Raw genomic sequence first — 21,491 nt, 5'->3', positions numbered from 1 at the left:
TGTAAAAGACATACGCACTTAGAAAACTACACACAGATCTTTCTTTAACACTAATTGTTTGATTTAAGAGCAGATTGTGGTCTGACCCGTTTCAGGTTATACATTTGTGTTTTTTGACGTGAGGATTGAAATGTTTCAAATTATGAATCTGCTTGTTATTATATACTTCTTTTTTTTTCTCAATAAAATTGCATGCAGTGAAATGCATTGTTCACAATAAGACCATAAGCATTAATTTACCCTATAAGGTCTGTATCATATTTGATATGCAAAAGCATAATAATCAAACTTTGCTGTTAAATCTGTTTCACACTCGATCTACTGCATGTCTTCTGTCATCTGATGATTTTTGCCTCTCTGGGCTGATTGGCTCTCAGGTGATGTGATGTGGTAACCATGGTGACTGGAGTTTAATTCTCTCATTATGCCTCTGTTTGTCTGATGAGGGTTTGTGTCTGTCTCTCAGGTTTGAGGACAGATAGATGAGAGAAAGACCAACAGCAGACAGATACGCTTAGTGACATGCTTGACACACAAAAGTCAATTAACAATTTCATTTCCAGCAAACTTTGTTTTTCTAGCAAACATATTCATTCACTGCTTTAATATGTTTGTTTTTCTGTTTCTATTAGTAAAAACTTTCACATAAACTGCTGTCATGTTCATTGTTTATCCAGTCCATGTATTCTGTTCTCTTGACTCTCTCACATAACCTGCTGTTTATATAGTGCAGACAAGTGTGTAACTCGTCTGTAATCCCATAAAGGCAGTGTTCACTTCATCATCATGATCTAATGGTGCCTCAGAGGTGAGCAGACTCCATAAGCAGCCAATATTTGCTTGACCTTTAGAGAAACATGGAGATGATGAAATAGTCAGTGTCTCATGATTTGGGCTGAAACCTGAGACAAACCTTAGATCAATCTTAAAGCAACCTCAAATAAACTTTGTCTACTTTATCATTGAAACTGAAATATTCAACTCATTATGAGCTGTACTGAAGAACTGGTTGTTGCCAGGGCGTTGCTATGCAGTTGGTCATTACCAGGGTGTCGCTATGCAGTTGGTCATTACCAGGGTGTCGCTGTGCAGTTGGTCATTGCCAGGGCGTTGCTATGCAGTTGGTCATTACCAGGGTGTTGTTATGCAGTTGGTCATTGCCAGGGCGTTGCTATGCTGTTGGTCATTGCCAGTGCGTCGCTATGCAGTTGGTCATTACCAGGGTGTTGCTATGCAGTTGGTCATTGCCAGGGTGTTGCTTTGCAGTTGGTCATTGCCAGGGTGTCACTATGCAGTTGGTCATTACTAGGGCGTCGTTATGCTGTTGGTCATTACCAGGGCATTGCTATGCAGTTGGTCATTGCCCGGGTGGTGTTGCTATGCTTGGTCATTACTAGGGCGTCGTTATGCTGTTGGTCATTACCAGGGCATTGCTATGCAGTTGGTCATTGCCAGGGTGTTGCTATGCAGTTGGTCATTGCCCGGGTGTTGCTATGCTTGGTCATTACCAGGGTGTCGCTATGCAGTTGGTCATTGCCAGGGCGTCGTTATGCTGTTGGTCATTACCAGGGTGTTGCTATGCAGTTGGTCATTGCCAGGGTGTTGCTATGCTTGGTCATTACCAGGGTGTTGCTTTGCAGTTGGTCATTGCCAGGGTGTCACTATGCAGTTGGTCATTACTAGGGCGTTGCTATGCAGTTGGTCATTGCCAGGGTGTTGCTATGCAGTTGGTCATTGCCAGGGCATTGCTATGCAGTTGGTCATTACCAGGGCGTCGCTATGCAGTTGGTCATTACCAGGGTGTTGCTATGCAGTTGGTCATTGCCAGGGTGTTGCTATGCATTTGGTCATTGCCAGGGTGTTGCTATGCTTGGTCATTACCAGGGTGTTGCTTTGCAGTTGGTCATTGCCAGGGTGTCACTATGCAGTTTGTCATTGCCAGGGTGTTGCTATGCATTTGGTCATTGCCAGGGTGTTTTGCTATGCGGTTGCTTGTTGCTGATGTGTTGTGCGTTGTTGCCAGGGTGTTGCTGTGCAGTTGGTCATTGCCAGGGTGTCGCTATGCAGTTGGTAATTACTAGGGCATCGTTATGCTGTTGGTCATTACCAGGGCGTTGCTATGCAGTTGGTCATTGCCAGGGCATTGCTATGCAGTTGGTCATTGCCAGGGTGTTGCTATGCAGTTGGTCATTGCTCATTGCCAGGGTGTTGCTATGCAGTTGGTCATTACCAAGGCGTCGCTATGCAGTTGGTCATTGCCCCGGGTGTTGCTATGCTTGTTCATGCGGTTGCTATGTTGCTGATGTGTTGTGCGTGGTTGCCAGGGTGTTGCTTTGCAGTTGGTCATTGCCAGGGTGTCGCAATGCAGTTGGTAATTACTAGGGTGTCGCTATGCAGTTGGTCATTGCCAGGGCGTTGCTATGCTGTTGGTCATTGCCAGTGCGTCGCTATGCAGTTGGTCATTACCAGGGTGTTGCTATGCTTGGTCATTACCAGGGTGTTGCTTTGCAGTTGGTCATTGCCAGGGTGTCGTTATGCTGTTGGGTCATTACCAGGGCGTTGCTATGCAGTTGGTCATTGCCCGGGTGTTGCTATGCTTGGTCATTGCCAGAGCATTGCTATGCAGTTGGTCATTGCCAGGGCATTGCTATGCAGTTGGTCATCACCAGGGCGTCGCTATGCAGTTGGTCATTACCAGGGTGTCGCTATGCAGTTGGTCATTGCCAGGGCGTTGCTATGCTGTTGGTCATTGCCAGTGCGTCGCTATGCAGTTGGTCATTACCAGGGCGTCGCTATGCAGTTGGTCATTGCCAGGGTGTCGCTATGCAGTTGGTCATTGCCAGGGTGTTGCTATGCGGTTGCTTGTTGCTGATGTGTTGTGTGTGGTTGCCAGGGTGTTGCTGTGCAGTTGGTCATTGCCAGGGTGTCGCAATGCAGTTGGTAATTACTAGGGCATCGTTATGCTGTTGGTCATTGCCAGGGTGTTGCTATGCAGTTGGTCATTGCCAGGGTGTTGCTATGCAGTTGGTCATTGCCCGGGTGTTGCTATGCTTGGTCATTGCCAGAGCATTGCTATGCAGTTGGTCATCACCAGGGCGTCGCTATGCAGTAGGTCATTGCCAGGGCATTGCTATGCAGTTGGTCATTACCAGGGTGTCGCTATGCGGTTGGTCATTACCAGGGGTTTGTATGCAGTTGGTAATTGCTAGGGTGTTGCTATGAGGATGCTTGTTGATGATGTGTTGTGGGTGGTTGCCAGGGCGTCGCTATGTAGTTGGTCATTGCCAGGGTGTTGCTATGCGGTTGCTTGTTGCTGATGTGTTGTGTGTGGTTGCCGGGGCGTCGCTATGCAGTTGGTCATTGCCAGGGTGTCGCTATGCAGTTGGTCATTGCCAGGGTGTTGCTATGCGGTTGCTTGTTGCTGATGTGTTGTGTGTGGTTGCCGGGGCGTCGCTATGCAGTTGGTCATTGCCAGGGTGTTGCTATGCGGTTGCTTGTTGCTGATGTGTTGTGGGTGGTTGCCGGGGCGTCGCTATGCAGTTGATCATTGCCAGGGTGTTGCTATGCAGATGCTTGTTGCTGATGTGTTGTGGGTAGTTGCCAGGGCGTCGCTATGCAGTTGGTCATTGCCAGGTTGTTGCTATGCGGTTGCTCAAGGGTACACAAAAAAAAGAGACAATTCGGACAAGAATAAAACACACTAAAATTTAAATGCAAAACCAAAAATAACTGCAATTCACAATCGTGTATTGAACCGTGGTTGTCGTACCCAACAATTCAATATTATATTGAGAACTGTGCCATCCCTACTTGACGCCATGGGATGATGCATATGTTTGATGGAGACTCTGGGCTCATTTTATACTCTTCATCATAACATGGCAATCTGTAGCTCTGAACCTTTTACTGTTCACGTGTCTCTGATTATGGCATTTGCAACACTAAATTGATTTCCAGTTGGGTTTGATTTCCAGGAGACATTCGTGCTGATAAGATGCTTAGCATGAATGCAATGTAAGTCACTTTTAGATCTACTAAATTAATACATTTTATCAAACAGAGAGTGATGAAAGAGTGTTCCTGGGTGTGTTTATGTCCCTTTGTTAGTCTTTTAGTATTGAATATATCATTAATATTTCACATTTATTAACCTGTTCTTATTCAACCTGTTCTTATTCAGAAGACAGTCTCTATAGTGGGCAATTTTCATGCTCTGGGTTTTGAAATATTCATCAGCGAATCCTCCGACTTCAGCACTCACAGGCCTGTTATTATCCTCAGATTGTGAAATATCAGCGCATGAGAGTAAATGCTGCTAATGAAGTGCTTTGGAGACAATTGTGGATGACTGGACAATAGAGCTCTGTTGTGTGAATGTAGGTCACTCTGTGTGTGTGTGTGTGTGTGTGTGTGTGTGTTCTCATTGATGCGTGTTTCTTCTCGTTTGGACACATACTGAAATGCATTTTATTTTAAAGAAAATATGAACAGTGCATGCAGAACTTACTGCCATGATGCTTGGATGTTGTGGGTGGTTGTCAGGGTGTTGGTATGTGGTTGCTTGTTGCCAATGTATTGTGGGTGGTTACCAGGGTGTTGCTATGCGGTTGGTAATGTGTTGTGGGTGGTTGTCAGGGGGTTTCTATGAAGTTGCTAATGTATTGTGGGTGGTTGCCAGGGTGTTGCTATGTGGTTGTTTGTTGCTTATGTGTTGTGAGTGGTTTCCATGGTGTTGCTATGTGGTTGTTTGTTGCTAATGTGGTTGGCAGTGTGTTTCAGTGTGATTGCTAATGTGTTGTGGGTGGTTGCCGGGTTTCGTTATGCAGTTGGTGGTTGTTAGGGTGTTGCTATATGGTTGCTACAGTGTTGTAGGTGGTTGCCAGGGTGTTGCTATGTGGTTGCTAATGCATTGTGGCTGGTTTCCAGGGTGTTTCTATGCGGTTTCTAACTTGTTGCGGGTGGTTGCCAGGGTGTTGCTGCTATGCAGTTGCTAATGCGTTGTGGGTGGTTGCCAAGGTGTTGCTATGCAGTTGCTAATGCACTGTGGGTGTTATTGCCAAGGGGTTGCTGTACGGTTTTCAATGTGTTGTGGGTATTCCTAGGTGGTTGCTAAGGTGTTCTGGGTGGTTGATGAGGTCCACATGAATGAGTACATCATGATGTTCAAAAAAAATAAAATAAAATAAAATAAAGTAAATAAAGTTAATTTTGTTGCCACTTAATGACGTGTGTGTGTAATGGAGACTCTGGGCTGGTTTGGACTCGGTTCAGACTGATGTAAGTCTATCATTTAGTCTGAATTTATGAGAGGGAATCACTGCAGCTGTAAACGTGCATTATATCTCACACAGACTGAGAGAGGAGATGAGAGATGATGTGGCAGATGTTTAAATGGGTAGTATATATAGGCCTATATATATTTACATTTATATCTAGTCATTTAGCAGATGTTTTTATCCAAAGCGACTTACAAATGAGGACAATGGAAGCAATCAAAATCATCAAAAGAGCAATGATATACAAGTGCTATAACAAGTCTCAGCTAGCTTAGCGTAGTACACATACAGTAGGAAGTATTTTTAAATAATATAATAAATAAAAAGAAAACCGATAGAATAGAGAAAGAATAGAACAAGCTAGTGTTAGAGGTCTTTTTGTTTTTGTTAATTGTATAATAAATGAAAATAAAACGAAAAGATTAGAAAGCTATTTTTTGTGTATATATATATATTATATATATATATATATATATATTATATATATATATATATATATACATATATATATATATATATATATGTATATATAATGTATATATATTGAGATATCTGGATTTGAGTTAGACTATGTATCTTGGCAAATATGAGCACAGTTTAAGACACAGTTCTGCTTGTGTCGTATCATTTATTTGTCATCATATGAGCGCAGAGCATCTCTTGTGTCTCTTTAGAGGAAGCACTCTGTTATTTTTGGCATGTGGTTGTCAGTTTAACGGGGCACAAGCACAGTTGCCCGGCCACAGAGCTCTGCTGCGCACCACAGCTCTTCAGAGCGCTCTCTGAGCCATATGTGCTACAGATGGGTCAGTCTCTAGTGCTGCCATAGGCCGGTCCGAGGGTCCGAGGTCATTAATCAAGGGCTCTAAGTGCTGCCGGTCCACAGCAGAGAGGAATAATGTGCCATAATCAGACGTCATCAGAACATCAGGATGATTTACCTGGATAATCTCCTAGATAGACACTAAAAATGCCTGCATTGCACTCTGGATATTAATTCATTTCTGCTGAAGCATGCCTCTAATTATGACATGTTACTTGTGAACTGGTTTTAAAGGAGAAATGTGTATTTTCCCCCTTTTTTTGACTGAAGGAGGGACCCGAGTTATATTGTAGAGATTCAGTAATGGACTCTTAATTTGCTGGGCTAGTACACAACCACATGGCACACTATAGCAACCACCTAGCAACACCCTGGCAACCACCTTAAATAGCAACACCCTGGCAACCACCTTAAACACATTATTTCAACCAAATGGTAACACCCAGGAAACCACCTAACAACACCATTCTAGCAATACCCTAGCAACCACCTATCAGATTATATCAACCACATAGCAACACCCTGGCAACCACCTACTGTAGCACACATTAGCAACCACATAGGAACACCTTTTCAACCACAAAGCAAAACCCTGTAAACCACTTAGTACGCACCAGCAACCACCCTAGTAGCATTCTTTGACCAACTACTTCATCTTTAAAACTACCTAGTACATCTTTGTATCAGCTAGCCTAGCACACCCTAGCAACTTCATAGCAACAGCTGGTATTCACTCACATTTTCCGAAAATGTACAAATCTGATGTTGTAGAATTTGGTGCAAAATTAAACACAGTTAATTTAGCGCTTGTTTGGGCCAAACCTAGCAAACCTTTGCAACCACCTAACAACACACTTGCAACCACCTAACACACCCTAGAAACCACATAGCAACACACTGGCAACTATTTAGGAGCACCCCAGCAACCACCTAGTACACCTTAGCAACTAAACAGCAGCACCCTGCCATCCACTTAGCAACACCCTAGCAACAACACATAAACATCCCAGCAACCACCTAGCACTCCTTAGCAACTACACAGCAACACTCTGGCATTCACTTAGCAACAACACATAAACATCCCAGCAACCACCTAGCACTCCTTAGCAACTACACAGCAACACCCTGTCATTCACTTAACATCACCCTAGCGACAACACATAAACATCCCAGCAACCACCTAGCACACCTTAGAAACTACACAGCAACACCCTGGCATTCACTTAGCAACACCCTAGCAACAACACATAAACATCCCAGCAACCACCTAGCACACCTTAGCAACTACACAGCAACACCCTGGCATTCACTTAGCAACACCCTAACAACAACACATAAACATCCCAGTAATCACCTAGCACACCTTAGCAACTACACAGCAACACCCTGTCATCCACCTAGCTGCACCCTAGCAACAACACATAAACATCCCAGCAACCACCTAGCACTCCTTAGCAACTACACAGCAACACCCTGTCATTCACTTAGCAACACCCTAACAACAACACATAAACATCCCAGCAACCACCTAGCACACCTTAGCAACTACACAGCAACACCCTGGCATTCACTTAGCAACACCCTAGCAACTACACATAAACATCCCAGTAATCACCTAGCAATACACCAGCAACTTTTTAGCAACACCTAGTCACTCACATCTAGTCACTACAAATCTGGTTATTTCTGTCATTTTGATGCCATCAAATTTGGTGCAGAATTTCACACTGCTGCTTTAACGCTGGTTTAAGCCAAATGAAGATCTAGTAGTTGAAGAACAGTCTGCTGTGGAAGAGTTTAATCTATGTTTAAAGACACAAACATCAGGCTCCACACACTCAAGCACAGAATGAAAACTGACAGTCATTATGTCAGGGAAAGAGAGTCAACATTTCCTGAGAAGAGCCGGAGTGTGTGTGTGTGTGTGTGTGTGTGTGTGTGTGTGTGTGTGTGTGTGTGTGTGTGTGTGTGTGTGTGTGTGTGTGTGTGTGTGTGTGTGTGTGTGTGAGGGATTACGGACTTGAGCAGTCACTGTCTCTCTCTCTGAGCCTCTAATCATTTTTACTGTGAAAGATTTGAGCGCACTCACTGAGCCACTTACTATTCCACAGCCAGCGTGAATCGTTCGTGTCCCTCAGTGTTTCCTTCGAATATGTTGTAGCAATGCAGCAACAAAAGCTGTTGGAAATTCTACAGTATATTAATAACGCAAAACTGAATATAAATGAGTCCAAATAAGCTTATTCTTGAGTTTGCTGGTGCTCAGTATCACGTTGATGGATTTGATTTTAATTAAACAGCCATTCAAATAGAATTTATTTTGCACTTAGAAAATATATATCATTTATTAATTGAATAGATGCAAAAACATACATTTCATAAAGAACAAAAGCCTTTTTTTAATGATAACTGAACACAAATGCTCATGCTCTCGACTGGTTTTGTGAGATTCACTCTGTCCGTGTGTTAAACTGGCTCATGTTCAAGTGTGACTCATTGCCGTCTCTCCCTCGTTTCGCAGCGAGCTCATCCTGTCCAACATCGATGCTGCCGTTTCCGGTAATTGGCAGTGTCACGTGACCAGTTCCCGTGGCAACAGCTCAATCGGAATGGAGATTGTGGTGCTGGAGGCGACGGCGCTGTACTGCGGAGCCGAGAGGGTCAGTAGCAACAAGGGTGACTTCAGGTGTGTCTGCGGCTACAGACATCACACACAGACACACACACGCCAATCACCAGAGCGCCAGCTTAAAGGGACAGTTCACCCAAACAGTTCACCCCCCCCCCCCAAGTTGTTACAAACCTTTATGAGTTTCTTTCATTTAATGATCTACACTCTTATTGCCATCTGCTTCCATGAATATATAACATCCATGGAACCTTTCCCTTGTTCTATTTAAAAAAATAAAAAAAATGGGATTCTATGGCTACCGTCAGTGTTTATAGTAATACCTTTTTTTTTTTTCGTGTTCAACAGAAGAATGAAACTCATTCAGGTTTGGAGAATTTTCATTTTTGGGTGAACTGCGCCTGTAAAAACCACACAGAATGTGTATTTGCGACGCTTCAGTGCCTCCTTTTTGTTTTAATGTCAGTTCTCTGATTGCTGCTTTTATAGCTCCATGTTCTGTTTATTCAGCATACGTCTGTAATGGGCTGGAAAATGAGCTTGTTGTTAGCAGAGGAATTAATGTCATTTGTTCATTACTGACTACAACAAACGGACACTGCTCATGTTCACAAACTCATGTGAGAAACTCGTCAAAAGACACTGCCATTCAACAGCTTGGGGTCAGAAATTAATATTTTTATTCAGCAAAGATGCATTAAATTGATCAGAAGTGACAGTAAAGACATTTATAATGTTACAGAAGATTTCTATTTCAAATATATTCTGTTCTTCTGAACTTTCTATTCATCTGTGAATCCTGAAAAATAAAATGTATCAGTTTCCACAAAGCTGTTTTCAACATTGATAATAATCAGAAACGTTTTTTGAGAAATTTCAGCTTTGATCACAGAAATAAATTACAATTTAACAGATAGAAACAGCTGTTGTTTTAAATTTTATTTTTTTTTATTTTTTTTTTGTGTTTTTTTTATAATATATGTTGTGTTTTTGTTGAGAAGAGGATTCTTTTATTTAAAAATTAATTTTAATTAAATATATATTTTTTTAAACAAAAATTGACAGGTCGTGTAAGTAAAAATAAAAAAAGTGTGTGTAATATAAAATAATATAAAATAATATAATATATACAAATATTATATTATATTGTTCTTATCTTCAATCAAAGACAGGAATAAATTTCAGCTTAAATGATTATAATTTTAAATAGAAATTATTATAAAATTAGAAAACAGTTATTTTTAATTGTAATAATATTTCAAAATTTTTACTATATTTTTGACCAAATAAATGCTTCCTTGTTGAGCATATGATACATCTTTCAAAAAACATTAAAAAATCAAAAAACAAAAAACAAAAAAAACAAACAAAAAAAAAACAGGTAGTGTAAGTGTATACACATTTTTTAAAATGTATTTATTATGTATCATTTATTATTATCATCAAAGACAGGAATACATTTTACATTAAATTGTTATTATTTCAAATATAAATTATTATTAAATTAGAAAAGTTATTTTAAATTGTAATAACACTTCACAATATTACTGTTTTTACTGTATTTTGATCAAATCCATGTAGTTTTGGTGAGCAGAAGAACCCCAAACTTTTGAGTGGTCATGTAAAACATCTGAATGTTATCACGTTATCTTGAAAAATATCACAGCCAGTGTCATTTATAGTAAAGAAAGATGCTCAAATATGCTTTCCAAGCACAACATTTGGTAAAGAACTATAAATTCTATAAATTAATATATATATAAATGTACTATAAATTATCTACTAAAAAAGATTCAAACCACACTGAGACGTCAAACATGACTAAGAAAGGTGACATTAGTGATCTTGATCTGATGAATCACGTTCACAGGTGGCCGAAGACGTTGGCTGGTTTCATGGCCTTCCTGCCGTGTGCCGTGTCCAGCTCTAGCTCCGCCCCTCAGGAGAAGAAGGCGTGGTCCCGCTCTGACTCCGCCCCTCAGGAGAAGAGGGCGTGGTCCCGCTCTGACTCCGCCCCTCAGGAGAAGAGGGCGTGGCGCAGGTGTGACCGCACGGGCCGCTGGGCAGAGCACGACTATAACCAGTGCTCATATGTGAGAAAGTCCACCCGCAGCCTGCATGAGCTCACACAGGTCTGTACTTCATCATCATCATCATCATTCTCATCAGCAGCGAGTGTTTTATTGCGGTCTCGGACCGAATGGTGCTGCCAGAGGGCCATTATCCTGCTGGAATCGCTTCTGACGCGAAGCAGATGTTCAACTTGACCTTGATTTACTCAATCACTTGTGTGTTAAAGGCTGAAAGCATCCGCAGCAAGGGAATCTTTGACACTTGATTGGCTCCGGATCTCTCAGTAATCTTCACAATTATTACTTTAAGCTGCTTTGGACCTGTTTAAATCTGTAGTAACATGTGATCCGATCACACTAGTTCAGTGCTAAACACAGATTCAGACGCTATTCAAACGCTAATGCATCCTGACGACACGCAATATTTGAGCACACAATATTAGAAGCCAAAGCATGCATTTCAACTAGTTATTTTTAGAATGAAATAACCATCTGAAAAATTTGGAAAAGCGAATGTACAGTAGCGTTCTGAAAAATTTGGAAAAGCGAATGTACAGTAGCGTTAAGTGATAAGAAGGGGTTGATATGTTTTGAAAGAAGTCTCTTCTGCTCTCTATTTTTTATTAAAAAAAAAAAAATTAAAATGTAATTTATTTCTGTGATTGATGATGAAATTAGAAAATTAAGGACATTCATATATTTGAACTTAGACTTCTTGTCAAACATTTGTAGCTGATAATTGTTCTGAATAATGTTTGTGAAAGAAGTCTCTTTTGCTCACCGAGGATGCATTTATTTGATCAAAAATACTGTAATAATTTTGATATGTTTTTTTTTTTTAAAAACAGAAGTTTTTCTATGTGAATATCTGTTAAACTGTAATTTATTTCTGTGATGCACAGCTGAATTTTTTTAGCATCATAACTCCAGTCTTCAGTGTCACATGATCTTTAGAAATCATTCTAATATGATGATTTGCTGCTCAAGAAATATTACTGATTATTATCAATGCTTGAAAACAGTTGTTCTGCACAATATTTCTGTGGAAACTGTGATGCATTTTATTTTTTCTGGATTCACAGATGAATAGAAAGTTCAGAAGAACAGCGTTTATTTGAAATAGAAATCCTTTGTAACATTATAAAAGTCTTTGCTGACACTTTTGATCAATTTAATGCAAAAGTATAAATTTACTGACCGCAAACATTTGAACAGCAGTCCAGATGCACGTGCAGAGACACACTGATGACTGTAATCTTCTGGTTCTCTCAGATGTCGGTGAACGTCTCCAGCGCTCTGATGTTGGCGCAGCAGCTCTCGTCTCTCACCAGCAGGGCGGCGCTGTTTGGAGACATGATGGATGTGATATTCGTCACTCATCTGGTAGAAAGACTCACACGCCTCGTGGATCATGTCAGAGAGGTGAGAATCACATCCCAACACGCCTGAGTTTATGCTTAAAACAAGAAAAGATTTGTCTTGCCAAACTTTTTTTATCTAGTTTAACTTGACGTACTACAACAACTAGTTATAAAACAGAATAAAAATGAATAAAAACTAAACAGAAAAAAAAAGGTAACACTTTAGAATAGGGAACACTTAGTCATTATTAACTATGACTTTTCCCTCAATAAATTCCTAATTTGTTGCTTATTAATAGTTAGTAATGTAGTTGTTAAGTTTAAGTATAGGTAGGATTAGGGATATAGAATAAGGCATTAATATATGATTAATTACTACTAATAAATGGCTAATATTCTAGTAACATGCATGCTAATAGGCAACTTGTTAAGAGACCCTAAAATAAAGTGTTACCCTTTAAAATTTATTTGAGGCACTGCACGCTGTTATCAGCTATTTTCAGCTTTAAGTGTTACGTACACATGTTCACTCAACACGTTTAGCATTGTAATAACACCACCACAAGAGCTCCAGGAGGCTGTTTATGTGTGAATGAGGAGAAAACACACTCAACCGCTTTGGGGAAATCCGTATTAATTACATTACTCTTGCTGCCATATGTGACACACACACTACATGCTAAGTATGCAAACATTTGCATTCATTAGGAAGAGGCTCTTATTTACATTTAATTGACTGAGCATTCATGGTATACATCTTATCAGTATATGTTTTCACTGGGAAATTAACCCTTTGGAAAGCAGCAGCGCAAATGAGTCAATTTGTTACAGACAAATAATACAATATATATAAAAATCAAACATTTTTAAATCATTATAAAAGTTCTGATAGGCTATTCCATCCACATTTGCATTGCTGTAAGATAAGAAATTTTAAAATATATTAAGGTTGAATTTTAATAAAAAAAAAAAAAGAAAAAAACGAAAGAAAAAAAAAAAAAAAAAAAAAAATATATATATATATAGAAAAAAAAAAAAAAAAAAAAAATATATAATATATATATTATATATATACTATATTTAATATTATATAGAGAGTACAGGTCAAAGTTTTGGAAACATTACTATTTTTAATGTTTTGATGAAAAGTCTCTTCTGCTCAGAAGCCTGCATTTATTGATCAAATATACAGAAAAAAACAGTAATATTGTGAAATATTATTACAACTTAAAAATAATAGTTTTCTCTTTGAATATACTTTAAAAAAATGATTTATTCCTGTGATGCAAAGCTGAATTTTCAGCATCATTTACTCCAGCCTTCAGTGTCACATGTAACATCCAGTCTATCACATGATCATTTAGAAATCATTCTAATATTCTGATTTATTATGAGTGTTGGAAAACAGTTCTGCTGTCCTAATATATTTGATCAATAAAAGGTTAAAAAGAACTGCATTTTATTAAAAAAATAAAAAAAAATTCTAATAATATATATTCTAATAATATATTTTTCTTTTACTAATCACTTTTTATCAATTTAACACATCCTTGCTGAATAAAAGTATGATTTTTATTTAAAAAAAAGAAAGAAAAAAATGACTGACCCCCAATTACTGACCAGTAGTGTATATTTTTATTACAAAATATTTTTATTTTAAAAACATAGATTCTTTTTTTTTTTTTTTCTTTTTATTCATCAAAGTATCCTAAAAAAGTATCACATGTTCTGAAAAAATATTTAAGCAGCAGAACTGTTTCCAACTTTGATAATGAATCATCATATTAGAATGATTTCTAAAGGATCATGTGATAATGATCCTAAAAATTCAGCTTTGCATCACAGAAATAAATGATAAGTTAAAGAATAATAAATTTAAAAACAATTATTTTAAATTGTAATAATATTTCACAATTTTATAATTTTTTTTCTGTATTTTTGATCAAATAAATGCAGGCTTGATGAGCAGAAGAGCGACTTCTTTCAAAAAACATTAAAAATAGTAATGTTTCCAAACTTTTTGACCTGTACTTAATATATATATAATAATATATATATATATATATATATATATATATATATATTATATATATATATAGTATATATATATATATATGAGCCTCACTATATTAATCTTATATTTAAATATGCACTGTAAATTATTTTTCAAGGTTGTAAATAAATATTTTTGAAGTGTGTTTTACACGAAAATATTCATGAATTTCATGTTTAATTCAGTGAATTACTTGCCATTTATTTTTAATTATTTGTGAAATTTACTAGCAATTTCCTAGTGAAAGGTGTTTAAAAAACACTTTTACTTGTGTTTAGATTGTAGAAATAAATTTAATAATTGAATAATATTTTATATTAATTAATTTGAACTAATCCAAGCAAAAAGTGCAGTTTAAGGGACATGAAGGCAGTTTCTTCTGAAAAACAGGGTGCATAAAATATACATGTGAGATTCTGATACGAATTCTCTTAATTTGTTAACTTTAACAGCTCGCTTCAGTTCAGCGCTCTTGAAACACTCAGATTTCATGCTAGAGCTGCTCGTTCACTGTATAGTGAGGACTCAGAGCAGCAGTTACAGTAATGTTATGATTCAGAGGTCACAGATGAGCTGAGAATATTGCCCATTTTCCTCCATTAAACGAGGATGAGCCACTGAAGTAAATGAGACATAACCGTCATAATCAAGCCTTTATATGAATCTCACTGCTCTTATAGGTTTTGATGGCTTGTACTGGACATTCATTTATTTCAGGACGGTCCGTTTATGGAGATTAACTGTGCATGAGTTGAGAAATCAAAAACATACCTCTATGAAACAAAAACTTATGGGAATATACTAGAAAATAATATAATGAATTATTTTTTTTTTCCAGTATATATATACTCTCTCTCTCTCTCTCTCTCTCTCTCTCTCTCTATATATATATATATATATACTGTATATTCATTTTATGGTTAGCACATTTATTATTTTTAAAAAAAATGTGTCATGGTACTGTTATATATACTCTCTCTCTCTCTCTCAAGTATGGCTATTTATTTATTTATTTATTTAAAAAGAAAAAGTATGGCTATTTATTTATTTATTTATTAGCATACAAATATATGGTTAAATGTCACAATATATATTTTCCTCATAATTATGCACATATATTACTCATACTTTTTTCCATTTTAAGTTGGATTTTTTTTGTATGCGCACAGTACCATATTTCAGTTGAATTAAATATAAATTAAATGTTAATATAATATTATAAACATATAATATATAAACGTTAAATATAAAATTACACACATTACTCTCTCTCTCTCTCTCTCTCTCTATAGAATGTATAATTGAATGTATATATTTTTAATTAAATAATAATATTGACTGTCAAGATACAAGGACATATATTTTCTTTGTGTAAGGGTAAATCCAGTGAAACTAATCATAGTCCATCCGTAACAGAGGCCAGTGAAGTTCATACCTGCAGAGTTATAAGTCTAAGTGTGATGGTGTGTGTGTGTGTGTGTGTGTGTGTGTGTGTGTGTGTGTGTGTGTGTGTGTGTGTGTGTGTGTGTGTGTGTGTGTGTGTGTGTGTGTGTGTGTAGTTGGCTGATCTCGTGTTGGACGTGGCCAGTAACATGATGGCGGTGGAGGAACATGTTCTCTGGATGGCTCAGGATGAGGCTCGTGCGTGTACACGGATCGTCCAGTGTGTGGAGCGGATCGCAGACCTCGCGCTCAGCGCAAACACCTCCGGCATCTCAAAGGTGACACTCCAACAGCATCACACAACGCATTTCATTGGGGAGGACAGTTTTTCTGGAAAAAACTTTAAAACTGTTTTTTTTATATATATATATATATAATAATACAAAATTGAGCTTTTTATTATTTAAAAAAAAGTTTACTTTATTAATTATTTTATTTTATTTTATATATATATTTTTTTAAGCAGCTTAACAGAAAATGCAAGATCTAAAAAAAAAATATCATAACCAGCCTACAGAATGCTTTTGTAATTGACTTGATTTCAGAAAGGAAAAAAAAATCTGTTCTCAAAAGATGTTTAAAAAGAGGCAAAACCAATACTGTACATGAAATGCAAATAAATAAAATTAATAAATTTGTACAATGCAATGTTATTTTAGTATCAATGAGAGGCTATAATAGTTTTAGTAATATTTTTAATGAGATTTTTTTATTTTATTTAGTTTTTCTTATTTTATTTCCATTGTTAGCGTTTATTTAATCTTTTTTTTAAATGGTTTTAATTGTTAGTTAGCTACAATTACCCTGCTAAACTGGCCTGAATATCTCTTGTGATTTTGCTCGTTAAACACTGATGTTGTGCTGCTGATATATTCCCTGATGTATTGAGAGTCGTGGGAATAATACATGCTGTCTACATCCCAGGTGGGATTTTTGCTTCTAAATGTGTAAATATTGGTATAATGACAGAGACGCGTTTGGCTCAGAGCTGTTATTCTTATAATGTAGGTTACAGACTGGCATCGTTGATGGAGTCTTTGTTTAGTCTTTTTATATTTTCATAATCAGTCCTTGACTCACTCAGCAGAACCTCGAACAATGAATGTTTATTTTCCAGCGAGTAATTAGTGTGAGGAAAGTGGGTCATGTAACGTCCTGTGTGTGTGTTTGTGGGCAGGTTTCGGCTAACATCGCTCTGGAGGCGCTGACGCTCCGGCTGGACGCTCTCATGGGTTTGTTGTGTTTGGTTGTTTAAGGTGGTGCATCTGCTGACCTCTGGTGGCCCCAATGTGGGTAATGTGGGTACCACATCCGAGCACAACACCCTCCTCAACTTCAGATGCCACACGGTTAACATCTCCGGGTCACCCATGGGTCAGCTCAGCCAGGTGAGGCTCGTCACAAACCGTCCGACGTGTCCAAAAACCATTCCACCACATATCCTGTGCTTTTTACTTGGATTAAAAGAATCAGTGTTTTATACTTTTGAAATTTAAGTTGTTAGGTTTACTGTCTTTCTTTTAAATCATCTAATTATGCTTCTAAATGCTTTAATGAGTATAATATTTTATTTAAATGTTGCAATTTTACCATTTTACAATTATATATTTTTAGGTTGTTTTATAATTGTTATAAAATAAAATGTATTATTTTTATTTATTTTAATATTTTATATTTTGTAGTTTTTATATTTTATTTAAATGATGCTTTTTTCATTTTAGAATTATAAATGTTTGAAATTATAAATGTTAATATAAAATAAATAATAAAATAATGTTATTTTTTAAAATGGTAAAATATTTAACAATTTATATTTATACAATTTATATATATATATATATATATATTAATTTAAATTTTTAAATTTTTTAATTAATTTAAATTATAAATGTTTTACATTTTAAATATTCATTTGAAACATTTCATTATTAAGAAAAAAAATATTATTTGTAATTGTAAAATATTTTATCATTTTAATATATTTTTATATTCTGTCATTTTTAACATTTTATTCAAATGTCAGAAGCGGGTGGAATTTATAACAAAGAGGGCGGGACATACTTTGGACAAAACTGTTTTCCCAGATGAGAATGACTGTACATTTATATTCTATATATTATATTTATTGTTTAGAATCACGCAGTATTCTGAGACCGTATTTTCTGAGAGTGATGCCAGCGTCTGTTGCTTCCGGATAGATAGAAACAGACAGGATTTCTGTGTTTTTCATAGCTTTCTCTTGACTTATTGCCACAAAAGCTAAAACAGGAGTGTGGTTTTGATGGGCTGAATCTCCTGAAGGTGTTAATGACATCTGCGGCTCTGTCTGGACGTCCAGCTGTGAGTTCAGGAGCTCTGATGAGGAGATCAGACTTCAGTCCACAATCACAGAGACTCACCGCTGACCCGGCTGACCGAAGCACTGCTGCACAGAGTGTGGCCATGAGAGTAGAGTAGAGTAGAGTAGAGTAGAGTATGATGAGATGGGACTTCAGTCCACAATCACATAAAATGCAATGCCATGCAATGCAATGCAATATGCAATGTCATGCAATATAAAATAAAATAAAATAAAATAAAATAAAATAAAAAATAAAAATAAAATATAAATAAAAAATAAATTAAATTAAATTAAATTAAATTAAATTAAATTAAATTAAATTAAATTAAATCATGTGTTATGTAAGGCTCAGCCCTACTTCCTTTATAAGGGAATAATCCTCCTGGTCTCATACTGAAAATAATAATAATAAAATTTGAATTTTGATTGGTTGTGAGATTTTTTTGCAGATAGTTATATAATAATTATTTTGACGATAGTTATAAAAAAAATCCATGTTTGTGTGTGAATATATACATAAAGTTTCTCCTTGAGATTTCGGGTTCAGTACATCATGCAGGATGCTTGAGCTGAACGCGGGATATCGCTTTAATGAGGAGGAAGAGTGTAAAGTATAAATCAGACTAACGCCGCAGGCTAATCTCTGTCTATCAGTCTCGAGGTCTGTATAAGTGATCATCAGTCTGCCCTGACACACACTAACAAGTGAACGACTCGCTGACTTTGGTTTGAAATGGATTTTGATCCGGACTTCATTTGCCTTTGGGAGATTTAGATAATATCATAATCTGATCACATCACTCACACACACAATCAAATATTACACAGTCCATTTTGTCATCTTTCTGTCCTCACAGAAATAGTTCAGAAATCTGATAAAACTCAGAAAATGACAAAAATGCCTCATGCAATATATGTATATATGTAGACCACAGTATTCTTATTTCCCACCTTGAGCATTGTGTAGGTTTAAAAAGGCTGTGCCCTAAACTGGTTCAAATCATACTTGAATAATAGTATACTTAGGACTTAATAATAGTATATTAATAATAATAATAGGACTTTCTCAGTCTGTGTGGATGGGAGCTCATCTTCTAAATCAGTTTTGACCTGTGGGGTTCCACAAGGATCTGTCCTTGCCCCCATTTAATTTTCTTTATATGTGCTTCCATTGGAGTCAATTTTTAATAAACACAGAGTGTCGTTTCATTGTTATGCTGATGACACTCACATTTATGTGCCTTTTAAGCAAAATGATGACCAGAGTTTGAATGCTTTAACCGCGTGTATGTCTTATATTAAAACTTGGATGTTCCTAAATTTCTTACATTTAAATAAGAGTAAGACGCAGGCAGTCATGTCCGGGCCTTTAGCTGTTTCTGGCAACACATTCCAAGTCTTAGGTAACCTAAAAAATATTATTATTAAGAGTTTTTTAACGTTTGCAGAGTTTGAGAGAGTCATACATGCTTTTATTTCATCGCGACTGCAACTCAGTGTATATATAGGTATTAGCCAATCCTATATTAATTGCCTTCAAACAGTCCAAAACGCAGCTGCTAGACTCCAGACTGGCACTCGCAAATATGAACATATTACGCCAATCTGACTCTCTTTGCATTAGCTGCCAGTCTGTTTTCGAATAGAGTTTAAAATTTTACTCTTTGTTTTCAAGGTCTTAAATTGACTAGCTCCTTCTAATCTTTCTGACCGTTTGAGTATAAACACTCCAGCTAGATATTTAAGGTCATCAAATTAAAATCTTGTATTGGTCCCTAGATCTAGGCTGAAGAAAAAAGGTGACCGGGGTTTTGCCATAGCTGGCTCTAAACTGTGGAATAGTTTACCGCTCTCTATTAGATTCATCTAATCAGAATCAGTTTTTAAAGCAAAATTAAAAACCTATCTCTTGGGGAAGGGTTATAATCGTCGAGTCCGAATGGGTTTTTGTCTTAACAATCATTTGTTGTATTCTGTGTCTTATAGTCATTTTGTATTATCTCCTTTTGATTTTCCTTAAAATTCTATTGTTCAGCACAATGGTCAACAACTGTTGTTTTTATTGTGCTTTATAAATAAACTGAGGTTGAGATTGAGATAAATCTCCTCCATTTGTAGCCGTTTGAGTGTGAGTGTGTGTGTGTTTGTGTGTGTGTGTGTGTGTGTGTGTGTGTGTGTGTGTGTGTGTGTGTGTGTTTAGGCGGCTCATCTGCAGAGCTGCATTAAAGATGTATTCCTCTCACTCACCTGAAGTGCAAGCAGAGAAACGCCTCTGAATGTTGAAACACTTGGAGCGTTTCATCTCCACTGCACTAGAGAGAGAGACAGAGACGCACAGTAGAGATCTGTGTCTGTGAAATACATGGCTACATTATCACTGAATAAAAGCAGAGTTACAGAAACAGACTCTCCTGAAGACAGTTAGTCTGAGAAATCGAAGCATCACCGATATCTGACCGCTCTGAGTTTGACTCATGAGCTCTGAACTTCTCTATAATCATCACACAGCCCTGCATCATATCTGATGAATGAAATGATCTTCTGTATATTCTTGATTTGAGTTTGAAGACAGAAGAAAATACAAACATGAGCCTGTTGTTTTCTGCTTTCACTGCATCCAAACACATTTTATTGGTTTTGTTGAGTTAAGTTGAGTTTTTGTAGTTTTTTTAAATTATTTGGAGTTTTTTAGTTTTTTTATATATTTTTAAATTTTTGTTGTTGTTGCTAAGCAGTTGTTAGAGTGTTCTGGGTGGTTACCAAGGTGTTTTTAGGGTGTTTTGAGTGCCAGGATGTTGCTAAGCGGTTGCTAGGATGTTTTGAGTTGTAACCAGGGCGTTGCTAAGTGCTTTCCAGGGTTTTCTGCTGTATCTGTCTGTGTTTTACTGCATAAAAACTGTGACAGAAAATGACAGATTTGGGGGAAAAACTGTTTATTTATTTTGTAAGGTTATTTGACATTAAATGGAGTATTTTAACATATTTTTAGTTTTCCTTTTTATATATATATATTTCTATATTCTATAAGAGTCCAGTAAACTGATAAAAAATGATATGATCAATTAATCATGGCAACATTTGTTTTTCAGTAACATTATACAGTAAAGTCACAAGTTTTTTTTTTCTATTTTTATTAAATTCTGTCAAAAAAAAAACATCCAAAGAAACAATACCACATACAATTCAGCAATGAGTGTGTGTGTGTGTGTGTGTGTGTGTGTGTGTGTGTGTGTGTGTGTGAGTGTGTGTGTGTGTGTGTGTGTGTGTGTGTGTGTGTGTGTGTGTGTGTGAGAGAGAAATAATACCAGTAGTAATACATTAACAAGAAAAATGCATACGTTACCCCCAAAAATTAAAGTTTAATTAATGTGTTATTAATGCATTTGTTACAGTATTTATTCATCTTTGTTAACATCAGGAAAATACTATACTGTAACTGTAAGTTCATGTTAGCTCATGTCCATTAAATAATATTAACAGATGCAACATTTGA

General features: G+C 36.8%; 1 protein-coding gene across 1 annotated transcript in view; it reads left to right on the top strand.

Moving 5' to 3' along the window:
* LOC109070296 overlaps positions 1-21,491 on the top strand; it is a 110,761-nt gene that overhangs the window by 37,206 nt on the left and 52,064 nt on the right. Inside the window, 7 exon segments of the mRNA XM_042769619.1 lie at positions 8,621-8,785; positions 10,599-10,860; positions 12,073-12,222; positions 15,774-15,935; positions 16,835-16,908; positions 16,910-17,045; positions 17,917-18,110. Coding sequence (XP_042625553.1) covers positions 8,621-8,785; positions 10,599-10,860; positions 12,073-12,222; positions 15,774-15,935; positions 16,835-16,908; positions 16,910-17,045; positions 17,917-18,110 — 1,143 coding nt within the window.

The sequence above is a fragment of the Cyprinus carpio genome, chromosome A13, assembly GCF_018340385.1.
Source record: "Cyprinus carpio isolate SPL01 chromosome A13, ASM1834038v1, whole genome shotgun sequence".
Lineage (NCBI taxonomy): Eukaryota > Metazoa > Chordata > Actinopteri > Cypriniformes > Cyprinidae > Cyprinus > Cyprinus carpio.
Note: the sequence above shows the minus strand (reverse complement) of the source record. Positions and strands in the feature narration are given on the sequence as shown.